The 27,282-nt window shown below is 41.0% G+C and overlaps 1 protein-coding gene across 1 annotated transcript in view; it reads left to right on the top strand.

The window, feature by feature from the left end:
* The window catches only part of LOC146510504 (uncharacterized), a 47,454-nt gene that overhangs the window by 3,038 nt on the left and 17,134 nt on the right, over positions 1–27,282 (top strand). Inside the window, exons 2-4 of the mRNA XM_085175663.1 lie at positions 17,167–17,319; positions 19,255–19,362; positions 27,071–27,275. Coding sequence (XP_085031789.1) covers positions 17,167–17,319; positions 19,255–19,362; positions 27,071–27,275 — 466 coding nt within the window. The remainder of the gene's footprint in view (positions 1–17,166; positions 17,320–19,254; positions 19,363–27,070; positions 27,276–27,282) is intronic.

The raw sequence follows: 27,282 nt of genomic DNA, 5'->3' as shown, positions 1-27,282 counted from the left end.
TGAACAATTAGTCAGAACTTAACCAACCCAGCGTTGAGCTTCAGCTCATGTGAGTAAATAGTTTCTTTATGTGTTTAAACGTATAAAAGTCAAGACATCTGAGATTAATCGATTTAGATCCTGGAAGGAAACGAACGAGCGGTGATGCTGGTTTGTCTGTGTGAGGCAGCTGTGTGTTAAACGTGAGCTAAAGAGAAAAGTTGATACTTTGTTGCATTTTTGCTTTTTCTGCCATTTAAATCTTTTAAACTAAATTGCTCAGTTAGTCATTTGGTTCATAGATTAGCAGCTGAACACGAATCAAACAGATGTGATGGTGATCTTTAAGGTCAAAATATAATAGGGGTGGGGGAAAAAATGGATACTGTGTAGCATGGTGATATTTTGTTTGCTAATAATGTATCGATACAGGGACAGCAGAAATCGATATTTTGTTACAAAAAGGTTTTTGTGCTCTGACTTCAGAGCATGTTGATCCTTTTTCTGAGCAAGAATCCTGACATTCCTTCACTGTCCAAATGTGTTTAACTTGTTTTTGGCAGCAATAAACATGACAGTTTACTTATTTTAATTTAAGACATGTTTTATTTTAATTAAGTTTAAAACTTTTTATTTAATGTAAAATTATATTTTGTTTTAATTTACTTTCAAATTCTTCAGTTGCTGAAGGGGCTGCATAGTTTTCATAAACTGCATAGTTCAGAATAGCTATAATTGTACCAGATGGTTGATTCAGTTAAGTTGGACTAGACTGTAATACAAACCGTTCAGTTTGTCAACAATCAAACTGAAATGAGAGAAAGACTGAGTGTGAGACTTTGATATTAGAGAAAATGAATATTGATAAAGTTTACCTTTATGTACAGAATCTGAATATCGCAAAATATTTAAAAAATTGCAATAATATCGTATCGTGCGTTAAGTATTGTGATAATATCGTATCGTGGGATGTATGGTGATTCCCACCTCTAAAATGTACGTTTCTTTCTTATGTGTTTGAGTAATAACCTGAGTAAAAAGCACATAGTAAGTTGTATTTTTGTCATCTATCTCTACTTAGGCACATTTTAATAACTAAAATGATGATCCAACATTAAACTAAAAGTGTTGTGTTGGTCCTCAGATGATAAATCAGAAGCACAGCAGGGTCGTTTTCTGTTGAGTAAGGTTACGTGTTTACTTAAAAATGACTTTTATTTCTCAAAATATCTGACTATAGGCTACTGAATGATTACTGGTGTATTATATTTATAATATAGCAAATATCCTGGTTTAAATATCTGCAGCTGTGTTGCTAACAGTGAGTGGATTTATGGTTAGTAGATTTTTAAGGTTAAACTTTGTGGACGTGGAGCTGAAAAGTAAATTTTCTCAATAAAAATGAGATCTGTGCATAAATTTCCAGTTTGGATCAATGACTCGCATCACAATCACAATTTAAGCAAGAAAATCCTCTTATTTCCAGCTTAATTACATTTATGGTGCTTTGAGTTCTCCACAAAGCACCACTGATTCACTAAAATACAAATTTTGATGACCAACAAATCAAAAGTTTGTTTTTCAGCTCGTCGGATTTGAACAGAACATTTCTGGTGTTCCTGCTCACACGTGTAGCTGAGATGTCTCCGATCATTAGATTTGGGTCACAAATAATCAGCAGTGTTGAGTTTTGCCCGTGTATGGTTTTAAAGAGAACGTTTCTCCTCCTGTGTCAGCGTGACATGATTTGTGGTTATGTCTTAGCTTGCTGTACTTTTGTTTTTTCCTGCCCATACCTGCACATATTCCAGGGATTAATGCAGTAGTCGTAGGATTAGTTGCTGGGCTTGTTTTTCTGTAGCTTGAACTAAATTTCTTACTTCCTTTATTTTTTTTTCTTTGTGTATTAAGAAAGTAAAGTTTCATGGATGAATGGAGTAGTGTATGGACAGAAGATAACGCAGTCCTGTTGCTCATTATTGTGTAACTGCTCACCAAGAATTTTCGTTTCTGGCTTGTTGAAATTTGAGCTCAGTGGTATTTGTTCTTGTTTTTTACGGCTCTTATATCCACAGACATCTACACCCTCAGGGTTAATTGATTAGCCGACAACAGAGGAGTGAAAAAGTAGCAATTTCAACGACTCATTTAACAATCGCTAAGCAAAAATATCATCCCAGCTCTTTGAGTGTTAGGTGAGCAGTCGTTTTCATCCTGTTACTCTTTGTTTTCCTGCTCGTTTGGCTATAAAAGGTTCGATCTCTACAAATAATCTGCTTAATCGATTTACCAAACAAGCTGATAACAAATATTTCGCCAATACATCAGCGTTTGTTCATGGAAAAAATCCCAATTTTTTATTTTCATCTTGTGGTTAGTTATATTTCTGCTGTGTTTTCTTATTGATCTGCCAACAATATTGATGATTCATTGATTTGTTAGACGACTATAAGTTCATTTTTCATTTCCTGACTAAACACATTAACAATTTTTCAGCTGAACTTCCAAAAAATATAATTTTTAATAAATTAATCTTTATTTTTGTAAATAATAAATACAAAATAAGTTTGGCTCCAGCTCTCAGATGTGAATATTTACTGATATTTGTTCCAGTTTTATTACATATTAAAGGTCATGTCTGAGGTTTAATTAATTGTCACTTTTATTGCACTTTTATATACACATATATGTATAAAAAGCTGATTATTGTGTTTGTAAAAGTGTATTGAAACCTTTAACATGTCAGAGCTTTATTCCTGGGAATGATGGTTTCTGTTTTTCCAAACCATATCTCTCATATTTGTGACGGATATTTACGTCTGTAGCACTGAATGCACCCGAGCTGTAACTGTTTATTAGTCCTGTAGAGGAAATGTGGAGTCAATTATTAGCCAATAATCCATCAATGACTAACCAAATTATTCACTTAATTTTAGGATATTACAGTACTATTTTCTTAATTTTATAAAGTACAGCTTACGTTTCTTTATGGTAAAAACCAGAATTGAGGTCAGTATTTAGCAATAACACCAACTGTGGATCTGTGGCGTCGATGGGTTGGTTTTTATAAGCGTGTCTTTCATACACAAGATCCAAAAGATCCATAAACTTTTGTTATAATCCAAGAAAATTAAAAAAACTAAACTAAAAATGTGATATTGAGAAAACTGATGAGGAAATACAATAATGGGATGGAAAAAGTCGGCATTTCAGTCGCTGTCAGACGTTCACGATCACTTCCTCCATAATTTTGTGTCAGACTTTACAAGACTTCACAGGCTCTTACCCGACTTTATTTTTATGTCCTTAATCTGGTTTGTTGTTCTGCTTGAAGAGTTCATGTCTGTTTTTAGCAGTCTGCACAACGTTCGGGAACATTTTATGGGAACTCGGTCTCTTCCTGCCATTTTGAATATGTCGAATATTAATCTCAGTTTTGCATTTTCTTCAACGTCATCTCGTTCTCTCGTCAGATATCGTGCTCTATTAAGAGCTGAAACTCGTGTCTAATATTTAGGTTGCAATATTTCAATCGATGCTTTCACAAAAATCGCAGTAACGATATTATCGTGATATCTAAACATTTTTCACCTGATATCTGAACCTATTAACTGTCAACACGTTTCAATCTGACGTCAATATCGCAGAAACCTGTGAATGGAGATCTACAGATTTACCGTACTGACTGTGATGACATGACAAAGTTGTGACGTGTTTGAACAACATGTAAAATGAATAGTAAATTAAAATCATATAAACATATGTTGTGACATTAATGACGAATTATCAGTACATAGAAGATTTAATACCCAACATGTTCCTTCATAACGTGTCTGACACGTCGTTCCCACCAGGAAGAGGAAAAAATGGAGATGAGTCATAAGTTTGATGCTCAGCTACAAATCTAAACCTGCTTCAACACTTTGATATGAATCTGGTGTTTTTTTGCATTATAATGCTAATAATTAATACAATTTTAGCTAAACTAACTTTAAAGTTCAGTAGCATGTTTATCATGTTGGTAGTAATGCTATAGTTGAGTCTCCCTGCTGATGCTGCCTTTGACTCCATTTTATTTTAATCTCGTGTATTTTTGTATGAATGTGATTTGACTAATACACACATACAGCTATGAAAACTAGAGGTGGGAATCACCATACATCCCACGATACGATATTATTGCAATTTTTTAAAATATTTTGCGATATTCAGATTCTGTACATAAAGGTAAACTTTATCAATATTCATTTTCTCTAATATCAAAGTCTCACACTCAGTCTTTCTCTCATTTCAGTTTGATTGTTGACAAACTGAACGGTTTGTATTACAGTCTAGTCCAACTTAACTGAATCAACCATCTGGTACAATTATAGCTATTCTGAACTATGCAGTTTATGAAAACTATGCAGCCCCTTCAGCAACTGAAGAATTTGAAAGTAAATTAAAACAAAATATAATTTTACATTAAATAAAAAAGTTTTAAACTTAATTAAAATAAAACATGTCTTAAATTAAAATAAGTAAACTGTCATGTTTATTGCTGCCATAAAACAAGTTAAACACATTTGGACAGTGAAGGAATGTCAGGATTCTTGCTCAGAAAAAGGATCAACATGCTCTGAAGTCAGAGCACAAAAACCTTTTTTGTAACAAAATATCGATTTCTGCTGTCCCTGTATCCATACATTATTAGCAAACAAAATATCACCATGCTACACAGTATCCATTTTTCCCCCACCCCTAATGAACACCAGTACTAAGAGTGTAGTGTAACTTAAGAAAATCTTACTTTTTTGACATAATATCGAGCATTGATTTTGTTTTTCTTTTAGTTATTGACATTTTTTAAAATGTAATTTGAAGTAGGATTGACTCGTCGATATTTAATCTCATAATAGTGTTTTTATCATTACGAATAAACCCAAAACATTCTTACAGCGACCCAATAAATATTATTTAGGATTTTAGATCAAACTTTTTAAGGCTCAAACATGTGTGTGTGGCATGTTTCTAGTTGTATGTTGTTATTACAGGTTAAAAATGCGTATTTATAGCAGTCATGAGACTCAGTATTTGATGTGTAGTGTATTATTATTATTATACCACTCATTTAATGTACATGAGTGCTTTACAGAAGTGTTACTGAGATAACGTTGTTCCTTAACGAACCTGCTTAAAGCTGAAACTGTTGCATCTTTATTAGGACGGACAACATCTGGTTGTTGTGGCTTCTTGTGGGGTGATTTTCATCTAAATCTAATGTTTCCATCTTTGATGAGTATCATTTTATAAACACATCAGTTTTATGGCAGCTTTGCGGCTTGTTAATGTCAATAATGTTCCCACGTCACTCTGACTCATTTAAAATTAAAACTTTACTCTGTTGCTTCTTCGTTTGGACTTCAAACCCGTGTTTCTGTGACTGTCTGCATGTCTGACAGTTTATTTTTCCTCTGTAGTGTTTTAATAATTGTCCTGTGGGGCCACGCCGCTGCTGTAATTGTGCAGTATTCGTCTCCAGTGATCTTACATGTGTTTTATTCTCGTATGTTGCAATGTTTCCACGGAGACGCTGTGTTTTATTTAATCTCCTGCGGTTCTGTAATTTCAGTTCCTATAGCTGAGTTTTCTGACATGCAGCAGCGGCGACCTTGTGCTGCAGCAGAACACTGTTAATATAAAACTCTGAGAGGCTGATTCATGTTTTTGGTGTTTTCGTGAGGCTGCTGAGTTCACAGTGACGTAGTTAAATGTCATCCGCTGTCTGTTTTTACGTTGTGGTGCTCTTAGTGTTGCTACCTGACTCCATGTGTAGCTGATATGTATATTTTCTGCCCTATCTTTCTAAAAATTGATCCTGGGCCTGCTGCAGCTGGTCTGCAGAGCTGCAGCAGCGGGTGGGGGAGGGCTGCTGGTGGTGGTGGGATAAATGGGGGAGGGCGTTCTGGGTGGGGTAGGGTGGGGGTTGTGGATAATCAACACAAGAGTGGGAATTTGTGAATATTCAGGGGGAAGGAGGAGGTGGAACGTCACAGCGGCTACAGGCCGAACAGGAAGGACTGGTTGATGTTTGGGAGCTGATCCTGCTGTGGAAAGAGCAGAAAATGAACTCGATTTTATTTTGTGAATCTTCGATCATGAGTAAATGGAGAGCAGCTGCACGGCCCGCCACACCCTGAGCTTAGACACTGAGCTCTCTTTATTTTTATGTGGATAAGAGGCTGGGTGAATGTGACCTCTGCCTGATTTATTTCAATTCACGCAATGTGGAAAAAACTCCAAACCACGCAGCTCTCTGCTGCTCCCTTTAATATCAGCGCTTCAGTAGTTGGTGGACTCAAAGTTTAGCTCTGCAACAGAAACTTGGTCCCAAAAATTTAAAGATTTTTTTTTTTTAAATGACCAATTTCCTCTTTCTCCTATCTTAAAGTTCCTATCATACTTTACAGGGACTTGTTTGCAAGTTTATAGAATATATATACACATATATGAAGCAATCGCTGTCTTCCTGGTATCTGACTTTTAATATATTAACATAATCCTGCTTTTAAACAAATGTTCAAAGTATTTTTAAAGTTTTACACTTCTGTTGCCTTTCTCATGCATGTTTTTAACACTGAAGTGAATTCGATTTATCAGTTTTCTCCCTTTTTCTGTCTGTATAATGTTAAAAACAAACATGTATGGCTGTCACAAGTCACTAGTATTAATAAGTAAGCAAATAACAGGAACGTAGTCCCAAATAATTGTGTTAAAGAGTTTGGTGGTGTGTGTGCTTTTTTGTTAGGGTTGATTGATCAAACTTTTTAAAGGCCTCTGTAGATGTTTATATAACCCTACAATTCAATTTACTGTAATGATCAATATTTCAATATTTAGTCAGTGATATTAAGGGAAACTTGGTGCTTTGATCATAATTAATCAGCCTAAAATTTTCCCAAAAGGTTCCATAATACTTATTTAGGAAACTCACTGGCTTTTTGATATACGTCGATGTTACTAACTTGATATTCATTAATCCAGTTTATGAGACTCTTGAAGTGTATTTGTGATGATATTTGTCTCAGACATTCTAATCTTCTTCTTATGTTTGTATATAATACTATAAATACAAATTTAGTGAGAGACTCAGGTAAAATGTGAAGTGTATTGTAATACTGTAATTTCCTTCACAGGGTTAACTTAAAATTGACAAGATTAACTGAAAGTTCATTAGAAACTTTTCTTTTTTCCATTGCTTAATTTTTTTATTATGTTTTTGTGGGGTATTAACAACATCATCAAGAGAAGTTGCCAGCTGTCATAGGGCAAGAGGCGGGGTACCTGGACAGGTCGCCAGTCTGTCGCAGGGCCAACACACAGGGACAGACAACCATTCACTAGCACATTCACACCTAGTTGCCATTTGGATTATCCAATTAACGTATCCCCACAAGAGAAGTAATTTAACAATGAAAAGACAAGTTAACTATACTCCATCGGGCGATCGTGGCTCAAGAGTTGGGAGTTCGCCTTGTAATCGGAAGGTTGCCGGTTCGAGCCCCGGCTTGGTCAGTCTCGGTCGTTGTGTTCTTGGGCAAGACACTTCACCCGTTGCCTACTGGTGGTGGTCAGAGGGCCCGGTGGCGCCAGTGTTCGGCAGCCTCGCCTCTGTCAGTGTGCCCCAGGGTGGCTGTGGCTACAATGTAGCTGCCATCACCAGTGTGTGAATGGGTGGATGACTGGATATGTAAAGCGCTTTGGGGTCCTTAGGGACTAGTAAAGCGCTATATAAATACAGGCCATTTACCATTCCAGTATTATATTAAATACTGTTAAATATTGATTAAATACAGAAACCTTGATGTTAATATTATGCTTACTGGATAACTGCCCCAATGTTTGCTGTTACTGTAGAAAGTTGTTTCTCTCTTTACTCATCTCTAAAGTCAATATTGTTAGCCTGGTATCATGGAGCACGTTAGCTCCTGAAGGGATTTTGGCAAAAACACAAAAAGACTACAGCTGCAGCTAGCTCTCAGTTCTGTTATTGGTGATGCTGCTAAACTAGCTGAATATGGTGCTGGTTATTTGGTAAAGTTAGCTGATAGAAAGACAATTATAAAATGAAAAGCTAAGTTATTAGATTACCTCTGGGAGTTACATTAATTTGTTGACTTGAAAAAGCTTAGCTCATAAAAAATAGGTGTTAATTAACACTAGCTTGCCTGCTAACATTAGCCAGAAGCTAGCTAGCTCAGGGTTGGATTTTTATCATAAAGACTGAACACTGCCTTTATAAACTGATGATAGTTTTCTCCTGGTGAAAATCATTTTTACTTTTTACCAGATTAGCTTCAGAAAACTAATGTTGGCTAATTTGGCTAATGTTGGCTAACCTTAGCTTCAGTGCTAACGCAGACTTTAGCATCTCTAAAATTAGACCTAGCTTGTGGATCTGAGAAGTGAAGCCAATATGGAAGTTGTTGTAATTATTTAATAATATTAATATAAAAAAATACTTTATTTTGTTGTTGTTGTTGTTTTCAAGCTTAAATATTTTAAATGTTTTTTTTTTTTTTAAGTTTAGTAATAATTTAACCCTTTAAAACCAGTCAGGCATGCTCAATTGTGCTCTAACTATTATTAAATCTCTGTAGAACTGCAACCACGTAAGCTAGCACAATAATTTTTTTTGCATTTGAAACCGGAGGAGTTGTACTTACATCTTATGCATTCAGCTTGTCCTAGGTCACGGTTTCCTTCCACATATAGCTTTGCAAAAATTGCATAAAAAGCACTTGCAGAAGCAAAAACACAATATTCCAGAAACACACTTTGCCGATAAGATCAGCTGTTCATAACACTTCCTACTTTGGAATAGACGTCAGCGCAAACTATCGCATGCCCGTCATTACCTGCCTGAAACCGGAAGTGACGTCATTTTCCCGGAAAATGTAGTTTTTTTACCTTCAGGGACTGCTTTTCTGTTTAGTTTCTGGGATGCTTAGAACTCAAATTGCACTGCTGGAAATTGTTTATTATGATGCATATACTGGTTTTTTTTTTTTGGTTTTTTTTTTTGCAAATTTGCATTAAAATATTTATTTTCGTTTTCCTGCAGCATACAAAATTGGTATATCTCAAAAATAAAACTACAAATTTCCTGTTGTTGGAAACTATTTTATGCAACTTGTTTGTATTTACAATTTTGAGGGATAAACAAAAACGATTTTCAATTTTTTTGTAGTTTATTGCACTTTTTTGCAAACTATGGACTTAATGCATACATATTATTAAAATTTGGGCTATAACGCTTGTTTTGGTGTATAGCAACTTGAAATGCTCCGAAAAAATTACACTACAGCATGCAAAAATATAAAGATTAGCTCTGGCGGACTTGGGTCTGTGGTAGGTCTTAAAGGGTTAATTATTGAAAATGGAATCTGAGAATTTGAAGCTTTCATGAACCAGCACATGTCCACACCCACATAGCCTAAAATAGCTGAAAGTGTGTTAAATCAACATTGTAGTGGCAACTTTTATAGAGTCAACTCTGGATTCCTACACTGATGTTTTACTTTTTGTAGTTTTCTGAACCCTCAGTTATAATTGACGCAATGTTGAAATCCCAACAGGCCTTCAAGTGAAACATTACATTAGCTGAACTTCAGATAATGGCAGTTATATAAAAATGTCTAATAGTGACCACAAATCTATAAAATGTATCAATGTATGCCCATAATTTCTGAAAATATACATAAAATTCTATATAACTGGTTTCTAAGAATAATAATGTGAAATAATTGAATGTTTACCCAGAGGAGGTCCATGTGGTGCCGTAATGACGACTAATGCAAACTCATCTCCCCGTCAACTATAAATCAGTTACTGGCATCACCTGGTCGGCTATAAATGGACGATCAGGGCAGCTGTGACTCATTGTTATTCCAGTGTCACTGTCTGTTGATCCAACAGTTATTTAGCACAGATTTCAGCCATAATGATGAAAAGTAAACATTGTGCACAGACACACACACACAGATCTATAGCTGTGGGTCAGTCACATAATTGTTGCAGCTGTAACGTGAGTATTTTGGGGCGTTAAACAGGAAGCTCATATGAAATCATTTTAATACAGAATGCTGACAGTTTGTTGTTGAAAACAACTGCAGATTATTTATTATCTGCAGCATCCACAGCCTTGTTTCTGTCTGGGAGAAATGTTTGCTGAATATTTCAGGTCGTTTGCAGCTTTCATGCTGCAGCTGTGGGGAGTATATTAGGTTTCATTCAAAGCTGTTGTAGATATTCTTTTTTTTCTGGCCTGTAGCTCTGAGCGGGGATCACAGAGCGGTGGAGGCTGCATGATGGATTCAGTATCAGCAAACAGCAGCATTTGTTTTCTTTTTTTGGTTTTTTACAGCTGCAGTATTTTCCACGTAGTGCTGTAAAATCTAGATCAGCATGTCTGCTGCGTTCTACATAAAACAGCACGCGTGCATTTTCCTTTCATTTTATCATCCTGCTGTTTTTAAAGATTTACGTCTTCAGGAACCAGCAGCGCCGAGAGGCACACAAACACAAAGTGCTGCGAAACACACACACACACACGTTATTGGATCTGGTCTTTTTTGGTGACGGCCACAACAATATATAAGTAATCTTTGAATACACTCGTGCTTTCATGAAAACAACATCTGAGGAGAAATGTGTTCAAACTAGAGCTGAAATAAATCTCCCAAACTGAGAATACAAAGCAGCTACGCCTCTAATAAATCACAATATATGCAGGAAATGGACGTGCATACCAAGTTAGCGAGGCTGTTTAAGCAGATATTCCCCCAAATGCTCACATAAGTGGTGCTTGTCCCTGTTCTGTGATGTTAAGCTGCTCACATTTATACTTACAATTATCATTGTGAGTGTTTCAGTGGGTGATGGCTAAAGGAGCAGGTGCTAACTGGGCCTAAAACGAGCTAACAGAAGCTGCTGAGCGCTAACGAGGCGCTGCCTAATTTGGAAGTAGAAGACTCGGGGTTAGGCAGGAATGCAGCCTTTAAACGAACAGTCAGCATTCAAAATGTTTCACCGTGTGCATCGTCATCTTCTGCACATCAAAATACTTGTTTGTCATGTATCTGCTGTTTGTTCTGCGACATGCTACTTGTCTGTGCTGCTGACTTTCACCTGAAAGTCCAGCTGCAGCCATCAAACAGTCTAAAATCTCCCTCTGCAGCGGTGATGCAGGTTATTTAAAATCGAATAATTAGAGACGTCTCGGTCTCGCCTGTCTTTATCCAGTGTGTTTCAGACATGATGGATTTGTTTTTGGGACCAGATGTAGTGCAGTGCCGCGTTTAAGGACATGTAACACACACAGGCACATTTCTGAGTCATTCATTGACACTGATGCGTTCCCAATGGCTCTTAAACATCAGGTTTAACCACACGCTGCATAAATGTAGCCCCAAAATCAGCCGTCAGCTCTTTAAAATTCCTTTAAAAAACAACACTTTGGTCTAATGCTTAAAGATGGAAATATGTGAATTTACTTTGTGTGTTCGGTTTTCTGCGACATGTGACCTGAATCATTCGCTCGATTAAGGAATCTATTCTACGTCGTGCTAATCCCACTTCCTGCTTCCTGTCACGGCGCTCATGAGTGAGGCCTCAGTAAACAGCAGCGAAAGGAGCTCAGCAGTTAAAATAATAATGATAACTGCTCACTTCTACACAAAAAGTCCAGTTTAAAGAAGCACTCGCATCCTTTTTCTCACCACGAAGCTTTTTGCCCATCAAACACTAGCCGTCTGCTAACGCGTGCTGATTGGTCGGTTAAGGATTTACCACAGCACACCCTCGCTCGATGATAAATAGATGTTATAGGCATAGCAAAACCTCACAGAAGCATCCAGGTGTGTGGACGAGGCAGATTTGGGATGGTTGAAGGTCACAGAGGTTCTCCGCTTCTGCTCGCTTCACGCGTTAAACCAAAATGGCGGATGCAGTAAAGCGGGTTAAGGTGCTGTGATGATGCTAATGCGAGCTAAAAACAATAAAGATTATCATTTAAACTTCAAACAGTTAAAAACACGGAAAAACAGATGAAAAGTGTTGAAAACAGGAAGTTTATTTTGATGTGTTTAGGGGACATCTGTAAATTGCAGCTTCACTCTGTTGGACAAAGAAAAGTTTATACCAACTATTCTTTTCTACATTGTGACCTGTAATAGAATAAAATATTTATTTTTAGAATGGATTCATTAAACATCTGACATATCAACACTGTGTTTGTTATAGGCTCGTGTCAAGCAGTTAGATTTGTTTGACCGTTTTTATAACGATGACTTTGTCAGTGGAGAAAGTAATAGTTTGTATATAGTATACGTAGTTGTGGTTATTTATACATCAGAAGCCCACTTCTGCAAAACGTCTCTGTGATCTTAATAAAAATAACTTGAACTGAAACTCTGATCAGAAGCGTGTGAGCCGGAGTTTCCTTTGTCCAACGCGCTAACACGTCTTTGAATGAGGCGCTCTGAAGCAACTTTAAGCCAAAAAGCAGTTTGGAAACATGTTTTTTCATGTGAACATTTATGTTCTGAATTAAGTCGAGGTTGTTGGTGCACGTTTCCTTTTCCTGTGGGTTTATCGGTGTGGAATAATCACACAGTCTGCTGACTAAAGCTGTGGCCCAGGATCCAAAATGGCAGCGCAGGGCCCTCCTGACAGGCACAGATCCGGTGGAGTTGCCTCCTTCGGTTTCCAAGGCGTGTTTGGGTTTTGTCGTTTCAGCTCTGGGTCTCTCACACAAAAACAAAAACGGTGAAATCAAAGCTGTGGGATTATTCGCCCGGCGGCGGGGACAGTGTTGGCTTTCAGACGTATGAACGTGCTCCAGGTGTGCTCGGTTTATTGTTCCTGTCGTGTAAACACCCACGAACAGTGAGGGTCGGCTAAGTGGGAGGTAAGATGTATATTAAATGCTTATTAACAGCTTGTTAATGTACATTAAGCGGCTAATGGTGCGATCCTTTACTGTGACAGAAGGTGATTTCTGCTTCATTTAGATCACGTTATGATTATTTAATGACATTAAAGACTCAGTGAGACATGGACGATTGGCAAGAGACACGAGGAGACGTGGTCACGATGTCCTGGAGAAAATCTCTCATACTAATCAGAGACTTCATGTGCAGGGAGTTTTCAGCTTTCTTTGTCTAAATTAGAAACATCCTGTCTCAGACAGGAAACACAGCCGTGCATTTGTTATTTCCAGGCCGGACTATTGTAATTCCTTATCAGACGGTTCTAAAACTTCCAGCTCATCCAGAATGAATTGTGCCAGGACTGCAGGCGTGGCGTTCTCGGGTTTTCCATCTGTCTGTTTAGACTTTAACAATGGTGGATGTTCACATTAAACATGGTTATAGTTTCAGATAATGAGGTCAGCGTGTGAACGTTTAATCCCCGTGAGCCAAACACTCAGCTCCGAACGGTGTGATTTTTACAGAGATGAGGGGATTTCCCAAAGGTGAACGCCGCCTCTCGCCACGTGATGGTTTAGATTAGCTCCACCCCTCCCGCCACCCTGACAGAGTTTAAAGGCGCAATCAGTAATTTTTTAGGTTATTTAACAGATAAAAAATAAATATAAGTATTTAACTCATAAATAATGTAGTTGCATGTAATACATGTTTGAACAAACTGATGCATTGTCATAAACTTAAAGCGGGTTTGTGGAAGCCGCCATGTTGTCCCACCATCTTTGAAGACAGCGGCTGTGAAGAGCATCTCTTTCCTGACGAGCTCGGTCTGAGTGGAGGAGAAGAGCAGTTGTGCTAACAGAGGCTAACAGAGGCTAACAGCAGCTAACTGCTGCAGAAATGGCAGAGCTTACCAATAGTTCAGCCTGTCCTCAAAAACTCAGTTTGTCTGAATCACGTGACTCCTGTCAGACTGATGGTTGTTGGTCGGGCGCTTCTCACCCAGCATTGTCAGCTGAGGTAAACGTTCAAACTTTACCCACTGAAACTTTAAGAAGTGTCTGGTCTTCCTGTGTCACGGGGGAGTCCACAATCTGCTCTGTAAAGTTCATGGTTTAAACTGTTTTTATATCAGTTTAAACCATGACACTGGCGCCCGGTGGCACCAGTGTCCGGCAGCCTCGCCTCTGTCAGTGCACCCCAGGGTGGCTGTGGCTACAATGTAGCTGCCATCACCAGTGTGTGAATGTGTGTGTGAATAGAGATTGACCAACGACGTGACTTTTGCGCATTGCATGTAGCAGTGACAATAATATTGTATGCTGTAATCGTACTGGGCAATTAGTGATACAAAACAACTGTTTTATCCTGTGAATAAAAGTATATGTTTTTGTCAATGTACCATGGTAATAACAGAAGTGAAATGCAATATTGTGTCAGGACAATTCACTGTTTATGCACAATAAACAAAGGAGCATAGCGCGACAATTTCTGTTCAGCGCCAGACTTGCTTGTAACCTATATCACCAATTATGTTATGAAAAATGACGTATTAACTACAACAAAACACTGACCTTTGTGGAAATGCTTGGAGCAGACTAACCTGTGAGCTGGATGTTCTGGGACGTTATATTTGGTCTTTGAATGGCTGCAATCCAGGCCATCCGTCGCCTCTTTTTACTTCGGAAACATAGCTGAAACAATTTCTCTTCAACGACGTAATCTGATAACAACGATCTCTTTACCCATCGGCTTCCCGTGGCTGTCATGCGACCGGCTATTGCAGTTAATAACACAACAGCTTCTTGACAGTTTTTTGTGTTTCTTTTTATCGCTGTGTAACTGATTTCAATTGAAAGCCTGCGTGCGCTAGTACCTCTTGCCACGAGTTCCCAGAATTCTTTGCAGTTTTACCCTTGAATGACGTCACATTTTCAATCTCTATAGGTGGATGACTGGATGTGTAAAGCCCTTTGAGGTCCTTAGGGACTAAGTAAAGCGCTATATAAATACAGGCCGTTTACCATTTAAATATCATATAACTGATAATGTGTCTGAACTGGGAAAAGTCTGCACTTCTGTCCTTTCACCAGTGCTAACGAGCGCTAACGAGTGCTAACGAGCGCTAACGAGCGCTAACGAGCGCTGATCGGTCAGGTAAAGATTCACATCCTTGGTGAGCGGCGCTTCTTTACAAGGATGACTGTGTGTGCAGTTAAAGCCCAACAGAAAGTTCAGTGTGCTGGTTTTGTTGGTTCAGGTAACTGAAATCCTCCACAGCTGCCGGCTTCCTGCCCCAAATCAAAATGGCGGCTGCTGTGACATCCTGTATATTCCAAGGACACTTGCCTAAAATCAAGAATATATTTATTTATTTAACTTGATCTATTTTCTCAGACACTTCTACCACATAGATTTCCAGAATAAAACAGTTTATCACACAGAATTGACTTTGATGCTCTACAGCTGAGATCCTGAGACGACCAAATGAGGGACTTCCTGTCTCTGTGACATCATACAGAGCTAAAAAATGCTAGAAACTGAGCCCTTGTTCTTTCTGTTTGCAAAGTTTTCAAAACAGGAAGTGCAGAGATTAGGTGTTTGTAAGTATTTAGAAGTTCTCTGGCCCCGCCCCCTCCTTTTTTACGAGGGGTAGCCAGTAAGATTTGACCCGAACAACAGGAAGGTTAAAAGAGAAGCAGAAGCTTAAGCGGCTTCTTTCAGGACAGTACATGAACAAGGCTCAGTATAAGACAAAGGAGGATTATTTCAAACCGGCTCATGCAAAGCCTCTCGTGTTAGAGCAGATCAACATTGCTGAGCTCAAGTTGTTGAGCTCAGAGTTTTTATTTTGGCTCCGGTCAGATTCACACCTTTGAGTACGACTTGGTCACATGGCTGCAGCCGCTCGCAGGAACAGTTTGGAGTAACGCAGCAGGCTGAATGATTAACTACAGCAGATTTATGGTGGCTTCCTCCTAAACGTGTCCTTCGTGCTGCCGCAGGTGAAAGAGAAAGTAAAACCGCAGGAAAACGCTGCTCCGGCCGCCGTTTGTGTGTTTTCAATGTGTCAGCGAGTTTCTGGCATTTTAAATCAAACTTTGAACGTTTCCGTCACTCAGAGGTGTTTAACGCGTCGACAGTGTCGTCTCTGAGTGGCGTTTCCACGCGGGAAAAGATGATCAGTGTCGATGTCAGAGGTGTGCAGAGTTTACAAACCCTTGAACATGTGGGGAGACTCTGAGCTGTTTCCTTTGACTCCATCACTGAGGTATCGGGCAAGTCTAATATTAGGTCTGTGAATTGTTGCAGCATTTATTGACTTCAAAGAGCCTCGATGTGTTTATGGGTCTGAAGTTATTTTAAAAAATAGGAATAAGGTCTGAAGATTGTGGTTTTTAGACCAGGAGGGCAGCAGTGTGTCATTCGGGCCGGTTTGTAGCCTCGGTGATTGTTTAACCCAGTTTAACCTGCAGGACCACCAGAGACGGCTGCACAGTAGGAAGATGAGCCTGGTTTCTAACCACACGGTCATATGAGCCTTTAGATTTTACCCAGAATGCACTTGAACAGCTCAAACATCCAGGACACCAAAGCTTATTTCAGACGGACGTTAAACTGCTTCCTCCGACAGATCCTGTTACGCTCAGAGCAGATTTTACCTTTAGCTTGTGTTCAGCGGTTAACGTCTAACACGTCAACGTCCCGTAACTCTGAACATTTTTATTGTGCAAAGGTAGAAATTCATGAAATATAGTGACGTTAATGTCCAGGGATAAAATCAGCTGATTGTGAGGAGTCAGCTGATTTTAAAGTTTTCTCAGATCTGTTTGGTTTTATGAAGCAGCCTGTGATGCATTTAAATGGCTTCTTTGTTAAAACACTTCAGTGTGATGTTACAGGAAGTGTCCCTGAGAGGACGGGATCAACTTCACACAAAAGATTTTCAGTTTGAATTTTGATGGGCTGATAAATGTGAAACAGTGAAACCGTGTCGTTCGTCGTCATGTTTTCTCATCCTTCTTTCTTTCATGTCAATAAATTGTTTTCATAAACACATTTTACATTTTCAAACGTGAACTCACCTTTTCTTACCTGTAAAAACAAAAATGTTTTTTCTTTGACTGTTATTCGATTGTTGTGTTTACATGAATGATTGTGATGTAACTCTCCTGTGGGGTGAGGTTCAGGCTGTAACTCTGTTGTCTGTCTCTCTCAGTGGTCGGGTGCTCCCTCCTGCCAGCGAGGCAGTTACGCCTTCTACAAGTCGGTTAGCAGCCGAGCTCAGCCCGACGGGCCCGTCCAGGTGTGGAAACTCGGCGAGTTTTACTTCATCCGCTGTGGACCGCAGGACCCTGTGTGCATCGCCGAGGTGAGAAAGCTTCACCGAGACTGAAAATGTCTCCTGAGCTCGCCGTTTGGGTTTCTGGAGGGAAACTGGACCGTGTCCTGAGGGTGGACGTTGAGAGGCGTGGGGCAGAAGAAGACTCTAAACAAGGGGAGGAGCTAAAACTGAGCTGGACCCGAGCAGAACGTGTCTCTGAGGCACCTGCCAGTTTATATAAATATGAATGTTAGCATTTAGCATCGCAGCCACTAAGCCTTCATATAAGGACGGCAGATATGAAGGCTGTGGGAAAACTCGGCTGTCCCGCTGTTGCTCCCCAGACAGCCAATCAGCAGCCAGAAACAGGGATATCTTAGCTGTTTCTGTGTTGAGCTCAGAGGAGAAATTTTTAAAACTCGCTTTGGAACAAAAACAAGAAAAGTTTGACTTTTTTGGTGTTTTGAGCGTCGGTCCTTAACGTGAGCACAGAGAAGGATGTTACAGCTGCTTAATGTTAGTCTGAGATGAGGACGTCAGCCAGGTGGCCACGCCCTAATAATGTGAACTGTAACCTTCTGTAGATGAGCTTTACCTCTGAGGTCCTACACTTCCCATAATGCATGTGTGTGACATCACTGAGTCGGGCCGACCACGATGAGTAAACCGCGCCAACGCTGCAGATCGAGCCTTAAATGTGTCGCCATCCTGCTTCCTGCCTTACGTAGGCGTTTTATTGAGTCCCACGGCGACGCTAAATTTAGTCAATTTAGGTCGTGGGCTGAGCCGGCGAGGACTCATGTAATGAGATTACTTCGTATTTAGGCTGATGGTATTGATGGAAGCTAACGAAGGCTTTTTACATACTGAGGCCGTATCGGTCACTCGAGCTGCCAGCGTGAAACAAGCCGTTTGAGCTCCTCCCCCTTTGAGCCAGGTCACTTATGATTGGCAGCCCCTCGTGAACAGTGGAGCTCAGAGCTTTAAATGGAGAACCTGCTGCTTACTTTTCATTCTGTTGCTCTTAATCCAAAGTGAAGTTGGCACATTAAACCAGTCAGCTTTGATGGTTAGGAGAGATGCATAGTCAAAGGTTTTAAGAGCTTCTGCACATGCTCATTAGCATTTTTCTCTGTGGTTTAAGCCTCAGGTTTCAACTCGACACCTTAAAAGAAAATAAACTCGCCTTTAATCTGTCTTCTGGTTTTCATGGTGAACCTTCGCCCAGTTTCAGCGTCTCCTCTGTTTTTGGTCTCCGCCAGCTTCTAATGGAAGTATCAGAGAAGAGCTTTACTTTGAGCACCACATGTGACAAAGCAAATTATCAGTTTATTTTATTATTGCTTGTTAATAAAAGCGTGAGTATGTTGTATAATTTCAGCAAAAGCTCAGTAAATCTGAAACCTGTTGAGACGAGGGCAGCTTCAGCAGGGACACGAACCCAGAGCTGGCTGCACACCAGCAGCATGCTGGGAGGGGGAATGGGCCACTGGGAGGCTGCAGGGTCGATCCAGGAAGCTCGTCTCTGTGCGATGAAGTCATTCGTAAAATGTGAAGATTTTTGGTTTCGCTTTCCTAGAAAAGGCTGTGTGCAGTTTTATTTATGTTCAGGTCTTAAATAAATGTTTTCTGTTTTTCTGACTCATGTTGGGGGCTTCATGTGTCTGTGTGCTCCTCCCCTGCGTGACTCTGCACGCCGTGGAGCGCTTCAGCTCCGTGCACGCTCGCGTAATGTTGTCTGCCGCCTGTGCCGGGACAAAGCGTTCCCGCAGGTGCACAGTTGAGGTGTGAAAGGCTCAAATTCAAAGGCTCTGCTGTGATAATCGATAAAGCTGATGGTGGACAGACTGTTTAACGTTTAGGGCCTCGGTATCAGCGACTCGGCTCGAAGGCAGTCGTGGTTTTTAGGCTTCTGTGTGGAGGCTGTAAATGTAATAAATCAGTCAGAACGATTGAAAAATAAACGTCGTTCGTGTGCATCAGGTGACCTTACTGTGGGAGGACCAGACCCGGCGCCACCTGCTGGCCAGCGCCAGACTCTACTTCCTGCCTGAGGACACGCCGAAGGGCCGGACCAGGGAGCACGGAGAGGTGAGTCACCTCCCTGTCAGTTTGTTTGTGTGAAGTGCAGGTGTATCCCCACAGCGCCGCCGCGGCCCGAAGCTACTGATGATGCTTAAGGCTGTGACAGCCGTGTTCTTATTTATGGATTTAAACTTGCTCTCCTGCCAAATCCAGCTTTTACTTTCTCATTGTTTTTGGTCTTTATCAGCTTCCTTAGCTCGTTTTATTGTGCTTCATCTCTGTGTCCGGCTCACACCAGACTGTGGTGCCAAAAAATGCCAGTTTTTGTTCTCCACCAGCTTCTAACAGGAACATTTGACCTTTTAGCTACAAACCAAGTGCTTATAGGGGGACAAGTGATGTATAAATTCATATATATACATGAAATTGGTGGAATTGGTGCAAACAGTTCATCTTGTCTTGTTTGGACTGTTGCTGTTCCTCTTTTACGCGTCAGCTTCCTGTTTCAAAGCCTCTTCATTGGCTTCCTGCTGGCTTCAGAGTCAATTTTAACGTTCAGCTCTTTCCCCATAAAGACGAGTTTTGACCCCTCAGTGTATATATATCCACGAAGTCGTGGTTTGATGACCATTAGAATAGTTTCCAGGTTTTTCCAAGGGTAGCTGCCTGGGCGGAGACGCAAACCCAGGCGTTTGGTTCTGTTAGCAGCCTGAAATATGTCAGAAGCTGCTCAGCTCACAAAGGGTTCCTCCTGGTGGGCTTTCAGGGGGTGAAGAGTACACCAGAGTATATCTCAGAGCTTTTATTGACTCACTCGTCTAATCGATCCCTTCGGTTTTAAAACACGAGGACTTCGGGCCCTCGAGGTGGTGGCTCACAAACTCTGGGATGAGTTTTCCTCAGTTATTCTTTGTTTTGGATCCAGAGGTTTAGAGCTGGTCTGAACGGGAGTGCCGAAGCCTTTGGGTAACTATGCGTCCGACCTTGTGGCGTCCGTGTGTCTGATTTATTGTTTTATCTGTTTTTCCTCGGTGGCCTTGTCTGTGAAAGTAGCGTTATGTATCAACTTTCCCTCACGTTTGAATCCTGATGACTTGACAGGAGATATCCACGTGTGTACGTCAGGTTTAAAAACACATTTAAGCTGCAAACAAATTAACTTTGATCCAAGTCAAAGTCTGAGGATCAGCGTCACGCTTCAAATAAACAGCAGCAGAGAAACAGAAGCTTGTTTGATCGGATTTCTGACAATTCACCAAAGAGAAAATGTAAAAAGTGCATTCTGGGTAAACTTTGTGTGACAAATGTCCTTTTACCAACATTTTAACACCAGACTCATCTTCTGGCCCTGATTCCCTCTGGATCAATATCAATATTTGGAATCAATATTTCCCTCACACTCGCTTATGTGAGTCCAACCCGAACAGGAGATCTAATCTCTCCATTGAGTCCGGGGTCGTTCACCTGGAATAGCTCCCCTAGAACGTGACCACGACACATCGCAGTCAGACACCCGAACCAGCTCGAGTGGCTCATGTCGATGTGACTTAGACTCCAGCAGGAAGTCTTTGCAGAGCCTGCAGCATAAACCACCCAAATTACGTCCCTGACGCTTTTGCACGTCTTCGTACGTTCCCTCACGTCTGGTATCAAATGCATCCTGTTGAATCCTCACACTGAGGGATGATCGTTATGCTCTCGAGGATAAATTCAAACACTGCTGTGGAAAAAAGCTGGAAGCGCGCCGGAAGAATCGATGGCACCGAACAGGCCAGTCGCAACAGCTGCAGACGGCGTCAACCCAACGTGTAGTTGCATCTCTCGGGAGGTGGACGCCAGCTTATGGCGCCCAGCGACGCATCAAAGAAAACCTCATTCCCACTGTTTACATCCACAATTTCGTTCTTTCGGCCATGATCTCGTGGTCATAACTGAGGATAGGAAAGCGATGGCTGAGTCGCAGATGTGATAGAAATCTCTGCTGTAACTTTCTGATATAGTCGACTGGAGGAGCTTTAATTTGAAAATCATGGACAGACATCCTGAATCGCTGGAAAATATGAATTAAAAACAAAAATTGAGGGCCTGTAACTGCAAATATTTGAAGTATGAAGGTAAAATTGGCTTCATTAAATATTCTAATAATTGCCCTTTAATCTCCATCTTTGGTCTCCATCAGTGTCTCTGCGGAGAAGAATTCCTGAGTGAACGTTCCCGCGTGTAATCTGGGAAATGCTTCAACAACATCCATCAGTAACCTTGTCGCAGGAACGCTGCCTCCTTCTCTTTTTAATCCAAACACTGCGAGCAGGCTGACCTTCGGACGGCGTCTCCTCGTGCTGATAAAAAAGTCTTAATGTGACTTTTTTCTTCTCTGCTGCTGAAACAAACGAGCATTCAGGAGCAAACGTTAACGATATTTTCCATCTGCTCTCCGCGGCCCGATATTCACGATCAGCTTAATGACGCGCTGGTGTCTGAGGGCACGAGTTACATACAAGTGCTGGATTAAAAACGAGCAGATGTCAGAGGAGAGAGCGAGGGTCAGATGTGTTTTTGATTAACACAGTTCACATGCAGGCTGCAGCTCAGCCTCCACAGTATAAAAAGAAACCTCTGGGAATGAGGCTAATGCATTACGCAAATGTAAATCCTGTGACTCGTCTGCAACCAAATTTTCCACATTTTCAGCCGGGATATTCCACCGTAGACGAAGATGTTTGCAGAAAACAGCTTTTTATGGGACCGGCTGCTTTTAAAATGAGAGATTTTTACTTTAACTCGATAAGTTTAATCAGAAAGCTGAATTTCTGATCTATGAAAGAGCCGTTAGTGCTGCTCATCTGTCAGGACGGTGTGTGATCGTTGTAATAATTATTTTACATTCAGTTTTCCAATGTTTTTAAAACTATATGAGGGAAACAAAATCACATTCCCACGTCTTCCTTGTTCACACAGCCTGTGGGAGCTACAGCTGAGGGCCTGAAGAGCCGCAGGTGGCCGACCTCTGACCTAACCACAGCTCTCTAGGCACCTAACCTGAGTTCATTAACCCTTTAAATCCCTAAACGTCATCGCTGTAGGTTTCCTTTTCTCTCCTGAGCCGTACAGAAAATGGTAAATGTGGTCACACCAGCCAGCCGTCAAACACAGTGCGGACACGGTTCTGCGCCAACATCCTGCCTGTGATTTCTCCACCACAGCCTGCATGAAATCCACCAGTTTGTCTGCAAATACTCGCAACTCACTGAAACTGTGGAAGTGCAGCGCAAACATAAACTGGACGTTGGCCTTCAAAGTAAAAGTTGTCTTACTGCTGCCACCGACACGTTTCACAAAGAAAACTTTTATTTTGAAGGTGCAGCATCATCACAGCCAGTTTCATCCTCAACCAGTCAGCCGCTGGTTTTCACGTGGTTCCAAACTGGGGTTGGTTTAAAAAAATAGATTTTCCCAATTCAAATAGATTTCAGAATAAAGTGAAATCGATTCATTAAATCTTGAATCCATTTTTATTATAAATGCATTTTCCCAGAAACGCGAAATGAGAGCAGGTACACGGATTCAGCACAAAGACATAAACACACAAAGACAGGTTTCCTCGCTCTCCAACCAAAATCACTGAACCAGCAGCAAATGATGAAAACTTCGCTTCACGTTTACAGTTTTGCTTCCACCACGATAAACTCACACTTCCTGCACAGCTCTCTTTCTCTGTACTCAGGGACCAGTATTCTGTCTCCCATTGGGAACAGTGCTGTTGGCCGCTGTGCTTTGTTTTGTTTTTTTAATGACCTCTGAGAAAAAAAAGCCTCATTTCTGCTGTTCAATACCAAAGAAATGTAACTTTTTAAAATGATGCCAAATTGCAGAACTCTGTCAAATCAAACTTTGCTCGGCTTCACTTCAGCAGCATCAGGTAATGTTTATATGATGATTTGTTTTCTTCCGTTTTTTTGTTCTACTGTAGAATCTTTTTTTATTTATTATTCATTTATTTCTTTGAGGTTCTCTCCTTCACGTCTTTCTTGTTTTATCCTCAGTTACTTTGACCTGAAGTCGTCTGTGTGACGCTCACACCTCTGATAAGTGTCAGCTTTGTTTTTATACATAGATATAAAATATGCATACGTGCTGATAAATGATCAGAATCGAATCAGATCAATTACAGAGATCAGAATCGACACCCGGCCCTGACCAGTCGCCAGGCCCGCGTGACTGAGATGATGATGATGGTTTTATTGTCTCAGCGGTTCCTCGAGTTTCTGATTTTTGGACCTGAGGAGCGTTTGGAGCCGGGCATTGAAGGTTTGCGTCTCAGTGAGTCTTCAGGACTCGTTGGTGGTGTCGGACGCAGAAGTGCCGGAGTGACGCTTGCGTGCTGCTTCACGTGTTCATTATCTATGCTGACGTTAGCAGAGCGGCTTTTATCCGCTGAGCGAGTTCTCGTTGAACCAGCTGAGGTGCAGCACAGGACGTGTTGTGAGTTAGATAAGGAAACAGGAAGTGTAACACGGCTCTTACACTACAAAAAATAAATTCCTGCCTCTCAGACTCTCGTCTCCTCTCGCAGGACGAGTGATTTCAGATGTGGAAGCTCGGTGCGTCTTTCAGTCGAGGGTTTTGTTTATTCATGACTCCTGCAGAGCTCCTCCTTTGCGGTGTTAATGAGCTCTCACCTGGCTGCAGCCCAGGGGGCGGGGAGGGGTGCTGGAGTTTTTTAGAGGCGGGTTGGGCTCTTTTGTCTCTGCCTGAAGGACGCAACAAGATCACAGCTGACGAGCCGGGAGGGGAGGAGGCCTCTGCGGCTGCAGACTGGACGATCGGTGACTCGGATGTTTGTGGGCTTCTTTGATTCAGTGAAACTTCAGTGACTTCATATGTAAATGAGCTGCAGTTGGCCTCATTTGCATAAAGTGCAGCGCATCTGAGAGCCAGATCAGCAGAAACGTGCTGTTTGTTTAATGTTTGATTTGAGGTTAAAATAACATCGCAGGTCTGCTTTTAATTAAGCTTCTGTGTCTCATCCAAACCCAGAGGGACCCGGCGAGTAGCTGCAGTAGCTGATCTCATTACGGTCTTTGCACCACCCGTGTTGTGACCTGATGGCTGCTCTGATCCTGCTGCAGATGTTTACACTTTTGTTCCTGCTCATCTTTTTTATTATTTGACCCATTTGATCTCTTTTTCACATGTAGGTTAGGTTTAGGGAAGCTTTGAGGTCCCTCAGTTTTATTTTGAAAGGCCTGTGAGCCAGCAGCGTTTTTATCAGTGTGTTTAAACTTTTTTTTTAATTATTAAAAATACAACCTTAAAAAGCTTGCACTCACCACAACGCCACCCTGTGGTCCAAACTGGTATTGCCTGGCAGCACAGCCCAGCTCCAGTTCAGCTTCAGCTGATATCTCCTCAGAGCAGCACATGGGGGACTTTTCTTATTCTTCTGATATCGTCTGTTAATCCTGGAAGATTTAATTACTAATTAATTCCCCTTAAAGCCTTTTTTAAAATCAAAAACAGAGAAAAAATATAAAAAATGTAACAAAGTAAAACTAAAACAGGAATCATTAAACAGACAGTTTGACAGGAAGTTCAACGTATTGAAGGGACATGAAGAGATGGGCAAAAACCAAATGAGAGCAGATATGAGGTCAGGTCTGGTTGCTTTCTAACCGAGTTTAAGATTATATGCAAAGAGTCTGTTTAATGGGAATAGTGGAAGCTGTGCGTTTTTGTACAGATAGTTCCGGACGAGTTAGACCCAGCCGGCTTTAACTGGAGTAGATTCACATCCACTGGTGGACGCCGCCGCTGTGGGGTCATCGTATCGGCTTCTAACACCATTTTAATGGTTTCTCAGTCCGGCAGCTCTGAGATTAACAGATTATTCAGGGGAGACGTTGCAGTTTGAAAAGATGAGATTTTGTCTGAGTGGCAACACCTGTCGTTCAGGAGAAAACCGAAGTGGTACAACGCTGTGGCAACGTCACCGCTGACGTGCAAAGCCACCAACGGAGTCATCTCACCCTACCCCGCCACCCCCTCTATCACCCCAGCCCTCCCGATCATCACGACATCATGGAGTCTCTGCCTGCTAACATACCTCGTAAAGGTTGTACACCCATCCTTAACCCTTTAAGACCTACCATAGAACCAAATCCGCCAGAGCTTATATTATATTTTTACATGCTGTGGAGCCATTTTTGGGAGCATTTCAAGTTGCTATACATCAATACAACCATTACAGCCTAAATTTTAATAATATGTATGCATTAAGTGCATAGTAATTACATAAATTGCAAAAAAGTGCAATAAACTACAAAAAAATTGAAAATCGTTTTTGTTTTTTTAACATATATTTCTAGTTAGAGAAATTTAAGAGGCTTATCCCTCAAAACTGTAAATACAAAAAAGTTGCACAAAATAGTTTCCCACCACAGGAAATTTATTTTGAGTGTCTTCATAGTTTTATTTTTGAAATACACCAATTTTTATATACTGCAGGAAAAACAAAAATAAATATTATAATGCAAATTTGCAAAAAAGCAGCATTTGCATCAAAATAAACTATTTCCAGCAGTGCAATATGAGTCCTAAGCATCCCAGAAACCACACAGAAAGTCATAAAGTCAAACATAACTTTTAAAAACACCAGTATAGGCTCATGAGGCCCTGATGGTAAAAAAAAAAAAAAAAACGACATTTCCACGAAAATGACGTCACTTCCGGTTTCAGGCAGGTCATGGCGGACATGCGATAGTTCACGCTGATGTCTATTCCAATGTAGGAAGTGTTACGAACAGCTGATCGGATCGGCAAAGCGTGTTTCTGGAATATTATGTTTTTGTTGCTGCAAGTGCTTTTTATGCAGTTTTTGCAAAGCTATATGTGGAAGGAAACTGTGACCGAGGACAAGCTGATGGCATAAGATGTAAGTACAACTCCTCCGGTTTCATATGCAAAAAAAATTATTGTGCTAGCTTACGTGGTTGCAGAGCTACTGGGATTTAAAAATAGTTACGCAAAACAGAGCGTGCTGCTCTGACCGGCTTTAAAGGGTTAAAGCTGCCCTCTCCATTTATCTGAGGTAAAAACAAACAAACCGTAGTTCCTCTAATGTCCACTCGAGGCTCCTGCGGTGAGTCCGTCCTCACAGGCTCAAACTTTAAAACGTCCAAATTTTCAGCAGACATAAACACGTTGACAGCCTGCTACGAAATTATGCATCTGCGCCTTCGTATCAACCACACCGCGCTGATTTTTATCTAACGCCAACTGTGAATGTTTAATTAAAGCTTAACGTTTGTTGTTATGTGTGATGGTGAATAATTGGCCCACAAAGATGTTCATCATTTTGAAGGGTTTCTCCTTTTTAGTTCAAACTGGTTCATTTATTAGAAACTCTGCTTTAAATCTTTAAGCCGACTCCGTCTCGTCTCCCTCACTCTCCTCACGTAAAAGTCAAGACTCCAGCGACAAACCAGTCGAGGCGTTTTCTTCTATTTGCACACGTCAGCGCTCTGTTTGCCTCCATGTTTGAACACAAATAGGCAGGTGATAGTTTGACAGGTGCTGTAGAGCGATGTTTAAAGCAGCACTTTAATCAAACTGATGGGGTTTGTTTTTCTCACGCTCACCTTCTGCTTTTAAGGTGATGCTCAATCCAAGTTTGGTGCCTTCAGAGTACAGCGGCTCGATGTCGGCCTGTCGAGCGTTAAATGGTTTGAAGCAGACGATAACTTCAGCGCTGAATCTTCTGTTTGTGTCTGATCAGGATGAAGTTCTGGCGGTGTCCAGGAAGATGGTGGTGCGGGTGGAGGACCTGGTGCAATGGTCGTGTGCGCAGCCGGCAGGTTGGAGCAGCAGCCTGAAGGCGTTGGCGTGCGGGACCAACGGCCTCCACAAACCTCCGCAGAGCGGCGACGGCAGCAACGGCACGACGGACAAAAGCAGCGAGCCGCTCAAAGACAAAACCGAGAGTAAGAA

The sequence above is a fragment of the Neolamprologus multifasciatus genome, chromosome 10 (genome assembly GCF_963576455.1).
Source record: "Neolamprologus multifasciatus chromosome 10, fNeoMul1.2, whole genome shotgun sequence".
NCBI classification, from domain to species: domain Eukaryota; kingdom Metazoa; phylum Chordata; class Actinopteri; order Cichliformes; family Cichlidae; genus Neolamprologus; species Neolamprologus multifasciatus.
This window is presented reverse-complemented; position numbering and strand designations above follow the sequence as displayed.